Below are 16,131 nucleotides of genomic sequence, written 5' to 3' on the forward strand. Positions count from 1 at the left end.
AAAAAAAAGGTAGGGGCGTGGATCAGAAGACCAGTCAGTATCTGGTGTGACCACCATTTGCCTCATGCAGTGCGACATCTCCTTCGCAAAGAGTTGATCAGGCTGTTGATTGTGACCTGTGGAATGTTGTCACACTCCTCTTCACTGGCTCTGTGAAGTTTCTGGATATTGGCGGAAACTGGAACACACTGATCCAGAGCATCCCAAACATCAATGGGTGACATGTCTGGTGAGTGTGCAGGCCATGGAAGAACGGAGACATTTTCAGCATCCAGAAATGGTGTACAGATCCTTGTGACATGTGGCTGTGCATTATGCTGAAACATGAGGTGATGGCAGCCGATTAATGGCACGACAATGGGCCTCAGGATCGTCACCTCTGTCCATTCAAATGGTCATCGATAAAATGCAATTGTGTTCGTTGTGTTTAGCTTATGCCTGCCCATACCATAATCCCACCATGGGGCACTCTGATCTCATTGTTGTGAACAGCAAACCACTCGCCCACATGACACCATACATGTGGTCTGCGGTTGAGGCCGGTTGGACGTACTGCCAAATAATCTAAAACGGTGTTGGAGGCGGCTTATGGTAGAGAAATGAACTAAATTCTACGGCAACAGCTCTGGTGGGCATTCCTGCAGTCAGCATGCCAATTGCACTCCCTAAGAGTTGATAAATTAATGAGTCCGGTCAACAAATTCGTTTGACTTTTTATTTATACTCTTGATCATCATTTCCTCCAACCCAAAGACAATAATACACAGCATAAGTCTAAAATATAGTTTACAGCCTCTCAGCTTTAATCATCATTATTCATATCTTCAGTCCATTCACACCCACCTTGAAGACACGGGACTCTGATTCAGTTCAAAATGTTAAACCTGTCTGGAAAAGTGAATTTCAAAAAAAGTTTTTTTTTCCCCTCCCCTTCTCAAATCAGATATGTTGTTGTATAGTCGGGATAAATCTGAGGGTTACATATTCAGATTCTCTTTCAAAAGTACAATGGACGCTTTATGATTTCACAGGGAAAGGGATAATAGTGGCTAAAGTCAGATGCACCTTCAAACCCCTTTACACACAGAAGTCACCTGGCCAAATATAGAAGTAAAAAACAATTACATCCGAATGAGTGGTGTGCACTTTTAACCCCTTCCACCACCAACAAAAAAAATACATTTTCAAATGTTCAACCCAACAAGGTGGTGTGTTGAATTTGTTGAAAAAATGTGAACTTTTCTTGCATTTCCAAAAAGAGGACTACATAAAGAGTAGAAATGACACTATTTACATTGGCTCTCACATGCAGCTCAGAAGTTGTGAATTGAAATCATTGCAGCTAATTTCATGTCCTACCTGGTGACTGTAGCAAGACATGCCAACACTCAGATATTTACACACACGTATACTGGCTGATTACACAAACGCTTCAAAAGCTGCTCAGACCTCTGAGGGGTTATTTTCTTTACAAATGTCCTTTTTAAGATGCAGTGTCCAAACCAATGGAATTTCACCTTCATAAGCATTTCTCATTTAAAACTATATGGGGGCACTGTATCCTTAAAATAGTTAACTGGTCAAACATGATTGACAGAGGGTCATGCTGACGGAACCGAACCGATAAAAACAAAAAACATTCAAGACAAGGTACAAGTATGAGATGTCTTTCCTTTCCCTATAGCCTTAAATATCTTGACCAGCTCCCCCTTGTGGAAATGAGCTCACAGCACAGCTAACATGCAGCTTTAGCTCAGTGTTATAGTTGTGTCATATCACAATGACAGGTTAAGCAGCACTGCATTAAGATCACAGGTCTTCTGAAAAAAAATGTAGACACCAAAAGGCCATACACACAGCAGAGATCAGCCTCACACTTCAGTCCTGATTTTTTAAATGTATTTCAATAAATAGAAAGGACCACATTTCATCTTAGAGAGCCTGAACATCAACTACCCCGCTGGCCGGTTCCCTGTAACAGAACCAGGCCTATTCTCTGCTCTCTCCACAAACCAGTCCATAAGACAGGTTCCTTAATGCAGTCATAAGGAGCGATGAACAGACCCAGTAATAGAGTGGATGATGACAGGCAGCCAAGAGCACCTTGTATCTGTCAACCAAGAGAAGACAAGCACTTAACTACTTAATGACTCATATACACCACACACAGATTAAACCTCTCATAGCCTGATAATACTCAGGATATTCAATCTCCACCTTACAATAAAAAGGTATGTGCAACAGCATCAAAAGGGTAAAAAAAATAAGAAAAAAAGAGCTCAACACTTCAGAGAAACTCTGGGCCCATTCTCATGTCTCTGAAATCCAATACAATCAACGTGGGGAGGTGAGATGCCAGATGAATGGGGAGAGAATCTATAGGACCGGAAAGAAAGAAAAAGAATGACCTGCGAATAGGAGACTTAAAAAGGGGTCCAACAATGAGAATCGCTCTCTTAGAAGGACCATGTGCACTGTAGGTAGGTCATCCATCCATTAATTAGCTTTCATGTCTGACAACATACATTTTCTCCAATTACTTTTGCTGGGAAAGAAAAAAAACGATAAAGCACATTACAGGCCAAAGGAGGCATTACAGCGTCTTAGCAAGAGGCCTACTCCTCTTAAGGAGCATATGAAAATAGATTAGGCCTTTCTGAGGACCCCGAATACCGACAAGGTGCCACCTCGGTTACTGTGCACAGCTCAGACGTCTCAGTAGTACAGTACATCACTCATAGACAACACCAGTTCTGCCCAAACAAACCTTAAGAGGACATTATAAGAAACCAACAGCAGCAACCTACTCACCCACTAAATCATCAGAAAATAGAAGATACGTCCAAACCTCAACATTATGAAGAGAATGCAGCTCATTTGCATCGTTTCAAGAGGATTCTTTTTTACATATATGTATACAATTATACTCCTTAGCTAATCTGTATAAGTCTTCAAATGGGTTTTATTTCATTTGATCATCTTTTGTTGTTTCGGTTTACAATAATACACAATGTACAGGCAGCCGATTACACATATTTTGCGATGACTGATGAAATAGGGAAGTCTTTTCTTTAGACCATATTGTTGACTAAGATCTATTCAGACAATATACACCGTGAGTAATTGGAAGTCTTAGAAAATGGTTGGTATCTTAAAAAAAAGGGATGAAAGAAAGGATATGACAAATCTTAAAAGCCCTCAATATATACAGAAAAGGCCAATATAGCATTGTCAAAAACAGAAAAAAAGTTAATAGAATGAAATCATTTTCTCCATATACACATATCATTGCTCAAAAATATTTCCAAAGCTTATTTCCAAAGCTAATAGCATCTCCGATTTGGTCACAAATGTTTGATAGTGTAGCATAGTGAATATCAATAAGCATATAGGGCGATTGAACATCTGACGGTCTGAACACATACAGCATCATGGGGGGCTAAGCGTGTTAGTAATGAGATGTCCTACAGGTGCCCACTTGATTGCAGATCATACAGAAGACTAAATACAGCTATCCAGGTACTGTTGATAGTTAAACAGGAAGAGAAAACATTGTGAGGTATTCAGGTTAATGTTTCCGACAGCTTGGTCGGGATTCTGATTTGGAGAAGTATGACAGCCAAGGAATCACACCAAGCTACACTGATGTCCGACTACATAATTTCCACTCTAAATGCCAGAAAATCAGAGTGAGATGTCTTTAAAATAAAAGGTCACATTCTTCTTCGACTCCTTCCTTCCATCCAGCCTGTCCATCTTGCCTGCTCTCTAGTCAGGATATTACCCACAATAAGCACTCACTGACACTCAAACCCTCTTCACACAGATCAGATGAGACCAGTTTAGGGACTTCCCATCTAGTTATGTCAAAAGGCACATCAGTTTGATATCAGGCAATAATGTTTAAGTCAAATCACTGCAAAAAAAAACAATATAATACCACAAAAATAGTGCCAACAAAATGGCCAGCGCCCTCAGAGAGGAGAGCCACAGAAAAAGACTGCAAAGAAAAATAATTCAGTGCATATAACTACATTCAAAATAGACTTAATGTACATGTCGTCTCTAGGCCGGCTATGTCCAGCCAGGTTAATAGTCTAAAAAGAGACAGACGTTTTGACGTCCCAAAGCTGTGAATCTTACATTTCAGGCCGTTTGTTCAGATGCGTGGAAGATTCAAATACTTACAAAGTTAATATTCAATGAATCTCTGTTTAAGGATTTGCCTATAACTAAGATGTGTCTCAGACCCGCACTGATATACAATATCCATATTGCTTCAATAACCTCAGCTTGATCGAAACAATTAACTGTTGAATTTAACAAGATGGCTTTTGAATAAACTGTAAATAGTGCCCATCTATGTGGAGGAAACAGTGCTATACAGGGCAGTCAAACAAAGCAGAAATGTCCATCCTCTAGATTCCACCTCAGAAAATAAACTTTTTCAAGATACTATGTCTACCAAACTGCTGACCAAACTAAAGAAAATAGAACCATACTGTGTGTTTACCAGCCCATGACAAACGAACACACTCCAGCCTTCAAAATATGCACTTTATCCATTTACAGTATCTCAACCCTGCTGAAAGGCCTCTCTGGCCAACCAAGGTGAATGGGATTCAAACAACTATCAAACTGACAGAATTCAAAATGACTCTACACATCTTTTGCCTTTTAAATCACTCATGAGATGGAGGGTCAAATTAAGTTTCCCCCAAAATGAATGAGTGCTCTGGGTCTTTAAAACCTTTCTGCTGCCAAAGTTAATGGATGTAAAAGAGGGGAAAAGTCATAATGTGAAAGTTTGTATAATCTCAGTTACCCCAGAACTAAAATCTCACATAATTTAGTCAGCTGCGTGATGTAGTTGTGGGTCCATACGTATTAGAAATTGGGAGTTCCGGTTTGCGTAGTCTCTACCCTCCCAAAACGAAACTCTTAGCCAAAGCCCCCACTTCCACCAATTTCCCCACACAAGTGAAGCAGTCGAAGTTTAAGCACCGCCTTCGGCCAATCCTGATACATCCAGATAATCAGTGACAAAAACTGATCCTACGCATTCCATCCCGTCGCGACAGATTCTTCAGTTTACACCCAGAATCTGTCCACGAGAGATTAACCTTTGTATTGCAACTGAAGACCTTGCATTTGAAGTATAGAGCAGGAGATCTTTAGAACAGAATGGGTTATAGTCACTTTGGAGACCAAATTAGATTAAATACTGAGAGCCGAAGTACTCCAAGTTTTCAAACCCAATTTGGAAAGCGGTGAATGGACAGTGTGCAAATTTCATAGAGTTAATTAAGTTGCATCTCATTCAGGTGTGAAAATAGGAAAAAAAATAATACCCATGTTAAATTCCTGTAAGATTAAAAACATGAAAAAGAAAAACAGACTGCTTATTAAACAAGTGCATAGCCAACAGCTATTTTCTATGGCGGCTTAGATGGGTGGGCGTACCACAGAGAGTGCAATGTGGGCGTACGTGCATTGAGAGGGCGAGGAGATGGAAATAGTGGCAACTGCAGACAGATTGTGGTGAAACCAATCAAGGAAAAGAAGGGTTAGTAAATTCATATGTTTTCACATATTTCTGGTGATGTCTATCGTCATTGCCGTCATTGTTGCGGTTGTCGTCATCATGGTCTTCATACCATCTTTTTTTGTGTGTTTGCCATTTCGCTGCTTCCCATGCAACCCCAGGGCAGCAGTCTGCAGTGATGTCACAGGGGGATCAGTAGGGGTAAAGGGAGAGGGGAGAACCTTTCCCATAGTTCCCTTAGCGAGGTCTTTAAGAGCGAGAGGGCACGGTCATCATTGCCAGGACTGAGGAGGAAAGTTGTTGACCTCGGCCAGGTCTTGGACAGGTGAGCCTTTGTGGGTGTACGTCAGCTTGACCCTCATGCGGAGTTGTTGCTGTAAATCATGAGAAAGACATGTTTATTAAAGCAATATGAACTACTCAATGTAGAGCTGAACTCTATAGGAGCCCTCTGCACCAAATTCCTCTGATAGCACCAATAGATTAGGAAACTGAATAAGAATGTGAGGAAGATGAGGACAGACAGGAACAGCTCTTACCTTCTGTGGGTTGAGAACTCTGATGACCTGTGTGACACTTCCCTGGTTGAGTGCTGGGACAATATTACTGCTAGGGGACAAGAGCTGCAGCTGGAATGTCTGAAGGAGAGGGACACAGAGCTTAAAAGTCTGCTTCGTAGGACATGCGACTGCAAACAGTGGGGCAAGAAAGTATTTAGTCAGCCACCAATTGTGCAAGTTCTCCCACTTAAAAAGATGAGGCCTGTAATTTTCATCATAGGTACACTTCAACTATGACAGACAAAATGAGAGAAAAAAAAAAATCCAGAAAATCACATTGTAAGATTTTTAATGAATTTGTTTGCAAATTAGTGGAAAATAAGTATTTGGTCAATAACAAAAGTTTCTCAATAGTTTGTTATATACCGTAATTTCCGGACTATAAACCGCTACTTTATTCCCACGCTTTGAACCTCGCGGTTTATACAATGACGCAGCTAATTTATGGATTTTTTCCCACTTTCACAAGATTCATGCCGCCAAAAAAACTGAGCACGTCACATAATGTGACGTAAATCGAGCGCGCTCAAACTTCCCATCATTCTGATTACGGCAGTAATTTTGTCACCCTCATCATGGCAAAGACATGGAGAAATGCATATGATGCAGCTTTCAAGTTGAAGGCGATCGATCTGGCTGTTGGAAAAGGAAATAGAGCTGCTGCACGGGAGCTTGGCCTTGATAAGACGTCGATGAGAAGACGTTGGAAACAGCAGCGTGAGGAACTTGCTCAGTGCAAAAAGACAACGAAAGCTTTCAGAGGGAAGAAAAGCAGATGGCCCAAAGTATTTGCAGCCACTCGACATCAGTGTAAATCGTGCATTTATGGTGGCGCTCTGTGTTCAGTGGGAGGCTTGGATGACAAGTGGGGAGAAATCCTTCACTAAAACGGGCCGCATGCGAAGAGCAACTTATGGTCAAGTCTGCCAGTGGGTCCTGACAGCGTGGAGCATTGTCAAAAAATCCACTATCAACGGGCATCGAAAGGCTGGACTGCTGCGTGTTGAAGAGGGCAGCATGAGCTCAGCGGGGAATTTGCCTCCGGATGAAAGTGACGAGAGCGACAATGAAAACGATCCAACATCGGATGAAGCAATTCTGAGGCTATTCAACTCCGACACCGAAGGAGATGACTTCAGTGGTTTCAGTGCACAGGAGGAGGAAGATCGTGACCAATGACTTTCTTGGTAGGCTACCGTTTAATTTTTGTTACAAGCCGTGTTTCGTTTAAAGGCTGTGTAAAGTTCATTTGTTTCAATGTACCGGTAGGCACCTGCGGCTTATAGACATGTGCGGCTTATTTATGTACAAAATACATTTTAATAATTCAGTGGGTGCGGTTTATATTCAGGTGCGCTTAATAGTCCAGAAATGACTGTGCCCTTTGTTGGCAATGACAGAGGTCAAACGTTTTCTGTAAGTCTTCACAAGGTTTTCACACACTGTTGCTGGTATTTTGGCTCATTCCTCCATGCAGATCTCCTCTAGAGCAGTGATGTTTTGGGGCTGTGCTGGGCAACACGGACTTTCAACTCCCTCCAAAGATTTTCTATGGGGTTGAGATCTGGAGACTGGCTGGGCCACTCCAGGACCTTGAAATGCTTCTTACGAAGCCACTCCGTTGCCCAGGCGGTGTGTTTGGGATCATTGTCATGCTGAAAGACCCAGCCACGTTTCATCTTCAATGCCCTTGCTGATGGAAGGAGGTTTTCACTCAAAATCTCACGATACATGGTCCCATTCATTCCTTCCTTTACACGGATCAGTCGTCCTGGTCCCTTCGCAGAAAAACCGCCCCAAAGCATGAGGTTTCCACCCCCATGCTTCACAGTAAGTATGGTGTTCTTTGGATGCAAGTCCCTGGCGGCGTAGTGTGTTACTGATGGTAGGCTTTGTTACTTTGGTCCCAGCTCTCTGCAGGTCATTCACTAGGTCCCCCCGTGTGGTTCTGGGATTTTTGCTCACCGTTCTTGTGATCATTTTGACCCCACGGGGTGAGATCTCGCGTGGAGCCCCAGATCGAGGGAGATTATCAGTGGTCTTGTATGTCTTTCATTTCCTAATAATTGCTCCCACAGTTGATTTCTTCAAACCAAGTTGCTTACCTATTGCAGATTCAGTCTTCCCAGCCTGGTGCAGGTCTACAATTTTGTTTCTGGTGTCCTTTGACAGCTCTTTGGTCTTGGCCATAGTGGAGTTTGGAGTGTGACTGTTTGAGGTTGTGGACAGGTGTCTTTTATACTGATAACAAGTTCAAACAGGTGCCATTAATACAGGTAATGAGTGGAGGACAGGAGCCTCTTAAAGAAGAAGTTACAGGTCTGTGAGAGCCAGAAATCTTGCTTGTTTGTAGGTGACCAAATACTTATTTTCCACCATAATTTGCAAATAAATTCATAAAAAAATCCTACAATGTGATTTTCTGGATTTTTTCCCCTAATTTTGTCTGCCATAGTTGAAGTGTACCTATGATGAAAATTACAGGCCTCTCATCTTTTTAAGTGGGAGAACATGCACAATTGGTGGCTGACTAAATAATTTTTTGCCCCACTGTATTCCCAACGTTCACTAAGCAGTACATTGCTACAGAGGTCAATCATAGAACCACACATATTTCGTAATATTATATAGTTATACAAATGTGACTGACAAGTCATGGCTCACCTTTGGTACTGCAGCCTGGAAAACAAACTCTGTCATGTCAGCCTCAGTGGTGTTGGTGGCGTGGATAGTGATGACTGCTATGTTTGGATTCGGGTTGGCCCTCTCAAAGGTGAACTCTATTTTCAGGCCATTCTTGCTATACGCTGTCATGGGGGGAATAGCTAAAGACAAGAACGCACAAGTCAATACAATTCAGAGTGAAAAAGTAGTACCAAACATAACCCCCCAAAAAACATTGTATGAACTTGTATACGGTTGCATTGTTTTGAAAGGGATACATAGGGACACAGAGTACTCTACTTGCAGCCCTCATCCTCCACATACAACACCTGTTCTGCCAGTCACATTCTGTTAAAGGTCCCCAAAGTACACACATCCCTGGGTCGCTCCTCTTTTCAGTTCGCTGCAGCTAGCGACTGGAAAGAGCTGCAACAAACACTCAAACTGGACAGTTTTATCTCAATCTCTTCATTCAAAGACAATCATGGACACTCTTACTGACAGTTGTGGCTGCTTTGTGTGACATATTGTTGTCTCTACCTTCTTGACCTTTGTGCTGTTGACTGTGCCCAATTATGTACCATGATTTGGGCTGCAACCATGTTGTGTTGCTACCATGTTGTTATGCTGTGTTGCTACCATGCTGTGTTGGCATGTGATGCTGCCTTGCTATGTTGTCTCTCGTTGTGATGTTTGTTTTGTCCTATGTTTATATTGTAAATACAGTGCCTTGCGAAAGTATTTGGCCCCCTTGAACTTTGCGACCTTTTGCCACATTTCAGGCTTCAAACATAAAGATATAAAACTGTATTTTTTTGTGAAGAATCAACAACAAGTGGGACACAATCATGAAGTGGAACGACATTTAGTGGATATTTCAAACTTTTTTAACAAATCAAAAACTGAAAAATTGGGTGTGCAAAATTATTCAGCCCCTTTACTTTCAGTGCAGCAAACTCTCTCCAGAAGTTCAGTGAGGATCTCTGAATGATCCAATGTTGACCTAAATGACTAATGATGATAAATACAATCCACCTGTGTGTAATCAAGTCTCCGTATAAATGCACCTGCACTGTGATAGTCTCAGAGGTCCGTTAAAAGCGCAGAGAGCATCATGAAGAACAAGGAACACACCAGGCAGGTCCGAGATACTGTTGTGAAGAAGTTTAAAGCCGGATTTGGATACAAAAAGATTTCCCAAGCTTTAAACATCCCAAGGAGCACTGTGCAAGCGATAATATTGAAATGGAAGGAGTATCAGACCACTGCAAATCTACCAAGACCTGGCCGTCCCTCTAAACTTTCAGCTCATACAAGGAGAAGACTGATCAGAGATGCAGCCAAGAGGCCCATGATCACTCTGGATGAACTGCAGAGATCTACAGCTGAGGTGGGAGACTCTGTCCATAGGACAACAATCAGTCAGTCGTATATTGCACAAATCTGGCCTTTATGGAAGAGTGGCAAGAAGAAAGCCATTTCTTAAAGATATCCATAAAAAGTGTTGTTTAAAGTTTGCCACAAGCCACCTGGGAGACACACCAAACATGTGGAACCATGTTTGAAACCAAAATTGAACTTTTTGGCAACAATGCAAAACGTTATGTTTGGCGTAAAAGCAACACAGCTGAAACACACCATCCCCACTGTCAAACATGGTGGTGGCAGCATCATGGTTTGGGCCTGCTTTTCTTCAGCAGGGACAGGGAAGATGGTTAAAAATAATGGGAAGATGGATGGAGCCAAATACAGGACCATTCTGGAAGAAAACCTGATGGAATCTGCAAAAGACCTGAGACTGGGACGGAGATTTGTCTTCCAACAAGACAATGATCCAAAACATAAAGCAACATCTACAATGGAATGGTTCAAAAATAAACATATCCAGGTGTTAGAATGGCCAAGTCAAAGTCCAGACCTGAATCCAATCGAGAATCTGTGGAAAGAACTGAAAACTGCTGTTCACAAATGCTCTCCATCCAACCTCACTGAGCTCGAGCTGTTTTGCAAGGAGGAATGGGGGAAAATTTCAGTCTCTCGATGTGCAAAACTGATAGACATACCCCAAACGACTTACAGCTGTAATCGCAGCAAAAGGTGGCGCTACAAAGTATTAACTTAAGGGGGCTGAATAATTTTGCACGCCCAATTTTTCAGTTTTTGGGTTGTTAAAAAAGTTTGAAATATCCAATAAATGTCGTTCCACTTCATGATTGTGTCCCACTTGTTGTTGATTCTTCACAAAAAAATACAGTTTTATATCTTTATGTTTGAAGCCTGAAATGTGGCAAAAGGTCGCAAAGTTCAAGGGGGCCGAATACTTTCGCAAGGCACTGTATAATTTATTTAAATCCCAGGCCCCCTCGTCCCCACAGGAGGCCTTTTGCTAGGCCGTCATTGTAAATAAGAATATCTTCTTAACTGACTTGCCTAGTAAAATAATAAATCAAATAAAAAAATTAACATGGCGGGAGAGGGGTTTGGATCAAGTGACAAATTTGAAAGCTTCCCTAATGAGCGCTAGCTCTCACCTGCTGAAGTATCATTAAACAGGGGCTGTGAGGAGAGGCCATCCAGGAGGAAGGGGGGCTGGGAGACGGGCACAGAGGGAGCAGGAGCTAGACCACCTAGGGAGAGGGGGGGGGAGACAACACAGGGGGTTCCAACAGGGTACAGGGAATCACACACAGACATAAGTGATACCACTGGTGATAGTTCACAAGACAAGTTGATTCCTGACCAAGTCAAGCAGGATGTGGAGTGACTAATGTGGTTTATTGATGAAGGAAGGTACAGGGCAGGTGACAGAGAGAATAGGTGAAAGAGAAAAGAAGAAACCAATCAAGTTGCCCTAACCAGGGACCACGGTTGGTCCACCTGTGCTTTGGGCTGGAGGGAAATAAAAGGAGAGAGAGCGACTGTGGTCCTACCAGACAGTGAGAGGTCCCCCAGTAGGTCGAGCAGCTCTCCTCCAGCCGAGGCAGGCTTGGTGGGCAGGGTGGTTTGGATCACAGGCATCACATCATTACCTCCCAGCAGGTCTAACAAGTCATTAGCCTGGAACAGAAGAGAAACTAAATCATAAAGCACATCTAGATTAAACCTGTAATACAGAGAGGATTTGTAGATTAAACCTGTAATACAGAGAGGATTTGTAGATTAAACCTGTAATACAGAGAGGATTTGTAGATTAAACCTGTAATACAGAGAGGATTTGTAGATTAAACCTGTAATACAGAGAGGATTTGTAGATTAAACCTGTAATAGAGAGAGGATTTGTAGATTAAACCTGTAATACAGAGAGGATTTGGACAAAACATCAGTGCTCTGAATAACATCTCATTTACGCTGTGTTTTAAAACATGGTAAAATATTTATAACTCAAAGAAGGAAAATGTAGACTTTATATTAATCTATAGATTGACATGCCCAGCACAGTTTAATCTTCCTACCAGCAGGGGTCCTTGTTTGACCAGTTTGTAAAAGCATAAGCAGACTTACTCTGATTTGTGGACTTTCACCACATGAATAGAAATCAAAAAAAATGTAAGAACGTGTATTCGTGCATTTTAAAGAACTTAAGGGCTCAATTCAATCCGTATCGCTGAAGAGCTGCGCTACAGCGCAATCTACATTTTTAAAAATGTTCCCACATCAGCAAAGACCGCATTCACGGTAAAAGCTGCTACATATGTCAGCTCAAACAGGAATTACCTTTACATTTAATTTGCGTATAACGCTGAACTTCAGTGATACGGACTGAATGAGATGTTGATCCACTGATTCAGCTACACATCTTCTGTGACAGAAAACCTCCCAGCAATGGTTAGTACAGATATGTCATGTGACCTTGCCCTCACCTGGTTGGCTGGCTGGGTGACTAGGGGCAGGTGTTTTGTGTCAGGCACCGAGGGCTCTGTCTCCCCATTGGTCTGCATGATCTCTGTAGGGCCATTGGAGGCCGTTTTCTCCATGATGGGCATTCGCTCCAGTAAGGCAGGCCTTTAGAGGAAGAGAATGAGATATGGGGGGGGGGGGGGGGGGGAAGGAAATAGGTACATTTCCTTGACTTAATGGAAACTAAACAAGGGGAAGTACCAATAATTTCTACAGAAAAGTGCTTGTAATGAATGGGAATACATTTTGGAGCATACTCACCTCATGTGATCATATTTCTTGAAAAGTGCATTGTACTCCACAGCTCTCTGTTGCAGTTCCACGTCGATGCTGCTGCCGTATATTGACACCACCTTCTTGATTCGGCTGGAGATTTTAAGACAAAAATGTTAACCTTGAGTGTCCGTCCTTCCATTCATTTCAGAGCTAAGGAGGGGAACAAAATCATCATCATCACTTGTTGGATATTCTCTCTGCTCAACACAGATGGACATACTTGACACTGCTGAAGCGAGTAGACAGCTTCATGATGGCAGTGAGGGAGTAACCACGGGTTACAGGGGTGGACAAGTTGGACACAAGAAGACCTTCCAAAACATCCAGGACTTCATCCTCTGTCACCTGTTGCAAACAAAAGGGGAGAAAATATATACACTTCAACTTGAGGTCGGCAGTGCACATAGACGTGTTGTGTGTAACGTTCTAGATGAAATAGTTGAGGTGATTGAGTGCTTCAGGAGGTCTACCTGGATGGGCTCCTCCTCCTCACACTGTCCAGATACCAGCAGGTCTCCATACTCCCCTATACACCAGGATGACACCTGGACCAGTGGTTGCTATGGGAGACAAACACTTATACTTCAGAAAGATCAGATTCACTGTAACCAATCCTCCTCAGAGAGGAAGGGAAACATCCGCACACTGTTTGCTACTTCCAAAAGTGATCCAATAACATTTCAAATCAACATATTCATTGTCAGGTTCCTCTTATTTGTCTGGTTACTGGGCTGTGTTTTCCTCTTATCATACAAAACGTGTGTGTGACCAGAGATGTCTCAGACCTGTGAGATGTCATCCAGCAGGGCTTTGTAGAGTCTCTGCACCGTGTAGGCATGCATCTCCACACTGTTGGTGATGAGCTGGATGAGGTTGGGGACAGAGTCGTCTCGGACATAGCTCCCCGCCTGGACACAAAAAGGTGTTGTTAAAAATAAAAACATCTCAAAATGGACAATGAGGCAAATGATAATTTTGTATCGGGTCAGCGACAAAAACAATTTCAAGCCTAGACACCAAGAGTCTAAGATGGTAAAAAGCAGCTGTTGTCAGACATGATGAGATCATCATTTGCAGTTCAGTCGATGGATCACTCAAGGATTCGTCACTCAACAGTCAAGCATAATGATTTATTTTACCATCATCTGTGCAGAGAAAAGTATTTGATGAAATTATACATATACCGTTGTCAGGACTCTCATGATGGTGTCAATGTGCCATCTTTTTGAAGGCGCATACCTGTGAAACAGAACACGCATCAGTCACCTCTGCATTACACTGAGTGGAGGATCATATTACCATGAACTGAAAAAAGTTGGCCTGAGGTTGATGCTGTCAGAAAATATATAGTATCAACAATGTCATGCTCTGACGATGGATCACTCATTTTTTCATCACACAGCATTTTAGTAAGTAAGCCACACACACATTAACCGGAGGATGCAGAAACAATAGTTAATCATTGGAGGTGCTTGAGGCCACTGGCTGTAATCTATTCTCTAAGCCTACATTCCTGATGCAAGGAAACTGAGGCATTCAGTGTGAACAGCCCACATGCAAAAACGACTGCTGCCATGGCCTCTCATGCAATCACTACTAATCCTTCTATTACTTCTCGAACCACGACTACAACTGCTGAGCAACGGCCAATACAAACAGAATGAGGTGGTAAAGACCTACAAGCTACGGGATAATGTTGAGAACGGTTTCACATGGTCCTTCTGATTGGCAAAGACTGATCTCTACGGATCTTCCAGCTCTAACTGGACCACACCCGAGCCTTACTTCTCTGCAGCCAGGAAGACTCCGGACGCACAGTCCGCTTTGAATTCTGGGTCACAGGAGTCCAGGAAGTAGAGCAGCTCCTTCATCATGCCTCGGATGTTGTTCCCATTCACCAGGGCGAAGCTCAGCTCCATCGCACGCCTAGGGAGGAAAATGGGATGACGATAAGACAAGGAAATCTCTACATCTTCTGACCCTTACTTTGTGCAGAAATGTATGTAGTGACTAGCAGTGTGTTATGTACTAATGTCTATACTGTATGTCACTCGTTCTCCTCATTTGGGTGTAGGTCTCACCTCTTGATGGACACGTCCAGGTCTTTTAGACAGTCCACAATGGTGCTCCGATGCCTCTGCACTGCATTGTGGTCCGTCTGTACAGTCTTCAGTAGGGACGTCAGTGCCACATATCTTGAGGGTGGACAAAAAGACACCATAAAAGTGTTATATTACCTGGGACTTTGATGACCTATGTTCAGATCATTCAATGAATTAGTTCCCCAAGTGTGTTACTTACCTAATATTTTTGTCATTGTTGAGAAGGAAGCGCCCCAGTATGTTGATAGCCAACACCCTCAATCCACTTTCTGACTTGATGTCCATTATGGTCAGTACTGTCTCGTAGAGGATTGCATTGCCTACATTTTTACTTGTCTCGGTGTTGGTTGCCACCTACAAGGGCGAAGAAACCATTAGTCTGATTGTATAAGGCCATATCTCTAGAGGTAGTAAGCCTAGAGTACTATTAATTAACCTATATTTTCACCTGTGCAAGAATGTCATTCATTGCTTCACTTGAGTCGTCATCACTCCTGCCCAGAATTCGCAATAGTCTCAATATCCGCACCTGCAATGAGGTCAAGGGGCATCACTGACTGGCCTAGCCAAGTTTGTTACAGAAGATCAAATGATTGGAACAAAAACACAAGGTTAAAGGTCTCACCTGCAGGAAGGGGTCACTGATGCCAGACACATCATGCTCAGGAGAGTAACCAGACATGATCAGGTTCTTCAGGATTCTCACCAGCTGTGGAACCAACTACAAAAGACCAACAGGAGAGGAGGGGTGCCATCAAGGGTCAAGGTCTTTATTTCTAAGGAATCGGTGTCCAACCGTGTTACTGAAATAACTTGACAAAGTATTTTGTAGAATGTGCAGTTATTCTTTACATTCTCTTGATTTAATCATCAATGTAACTTACATTTCTGGGTTATGGTAATCAAGACAGCATTGATTGTATGAAAACATTCAGTTAGGATGTTGGGTGTTAAAAAGCTAATCGAATTGTGATGTCACATTCAATCACATCTGGATGAAATTTAACCCGAATCATAATTCTCACCAGGAATGCTAGGCAAGAATATTCATAGACAACTTGCACCAATGCGAATATATGTTTCTGAA

At 42.4% G+C, this 16,131-nt stretch overlaps 1 protein-coding gene across 3 annotated transcripts in view; it reads right to left on the reverse strand.

The window, feature by feature from the left end:
* Positions 1 to 701: 701 nt before the first annotated feature.
* Positions 702 to 16,131, reverse strand: part of LOC110526405 (AP-1 complex subunit gamma-1) — a 31,222-nt gene continuing 15,792 nt past the window's right edge. For all 3 annotated transcript variants that reach the window (XM_021607361.3, XM_090238660.1, XM_090238661.1), the window contains exons 7-22: positions 15,670 to 15,765; positions 15,493 to 15,573; positions 15,244 to 15,398; positions 15,024 to 15,137; positions 14,728 to 14,868; positions 14,127 to 14,181; positions 13,728 to 13,850; positions 13,413 to 13,502; positions 13,163 to 13,287; positions 12,928 to 13,032; positions 12,630 to 12,771; positions 11,700 to 11,826; positions 11,301 to 11,396; positions 8,770 to 8,930; positions 6,085 to 6,183; positions 702 to 5,919 (exon numbers count right to left, since the gene is read on the reverse strand). In XM_021607361.3, coding sequence (XP_021463036.1) covers positions 5,818 to 5,919; positions 6,085 to 6,183; positions 8,770 to 8,930; positions 11,301 to 11,396; positions 11,700 to 11,826; positions 12,630 to 12,771; positions 12,928 to 13,032; positions 13,163 to 13,287; positions 13,413 to 13,502; positions 13,728 to 13,850; positions 14,127 to 14,181; positions 14,728 to 14,868; positions 15,024 to 15,137; positions 15,244 to 15,398; positions 15,493 to 15,573; positions 15,670 to 15,765 — 1,812 coding nt within the window. In that variant the 3' untranslated portion in view covers positions 702 to 5,817. The remainder of the gene's footprint in view (positions 5,920 to 6,084; positions 6,184 to 8,769; positions 8,931 to 11,300; positions 11,397 to 11,699; positions 11,827 to 12,629; positions 12,772 to 12,927; positions 13,033 to 13,162; positions 13,288 to 13,412; positions 13,503 to 13,727; positions 13,851 to 14,126; positions 14,182 to 14,727; positions 14,869 to 15,023; positions 15,138 to 15,243; positions 15,399 to 15,492; positions 15,574 to 15,669; positions 15,766 to 16,131) is intronic.

This window comes from Oncorhynchus mykiss, chromosome 6, assembly GCF_057628025.1.
Source record: "Oncorhynchus mykiss isolate SJ-2025 chromosome 6, ASM5762802v1, whole genome shotgun sequence".
In the NCBI taxonomy this organism is placed as follows: Eukaryota; Metazoa; Chordata; class Actinopteri; order Salmoniformes; family Salmonidae; genus Oncorhynchus; species Oncorhynchus mykiss.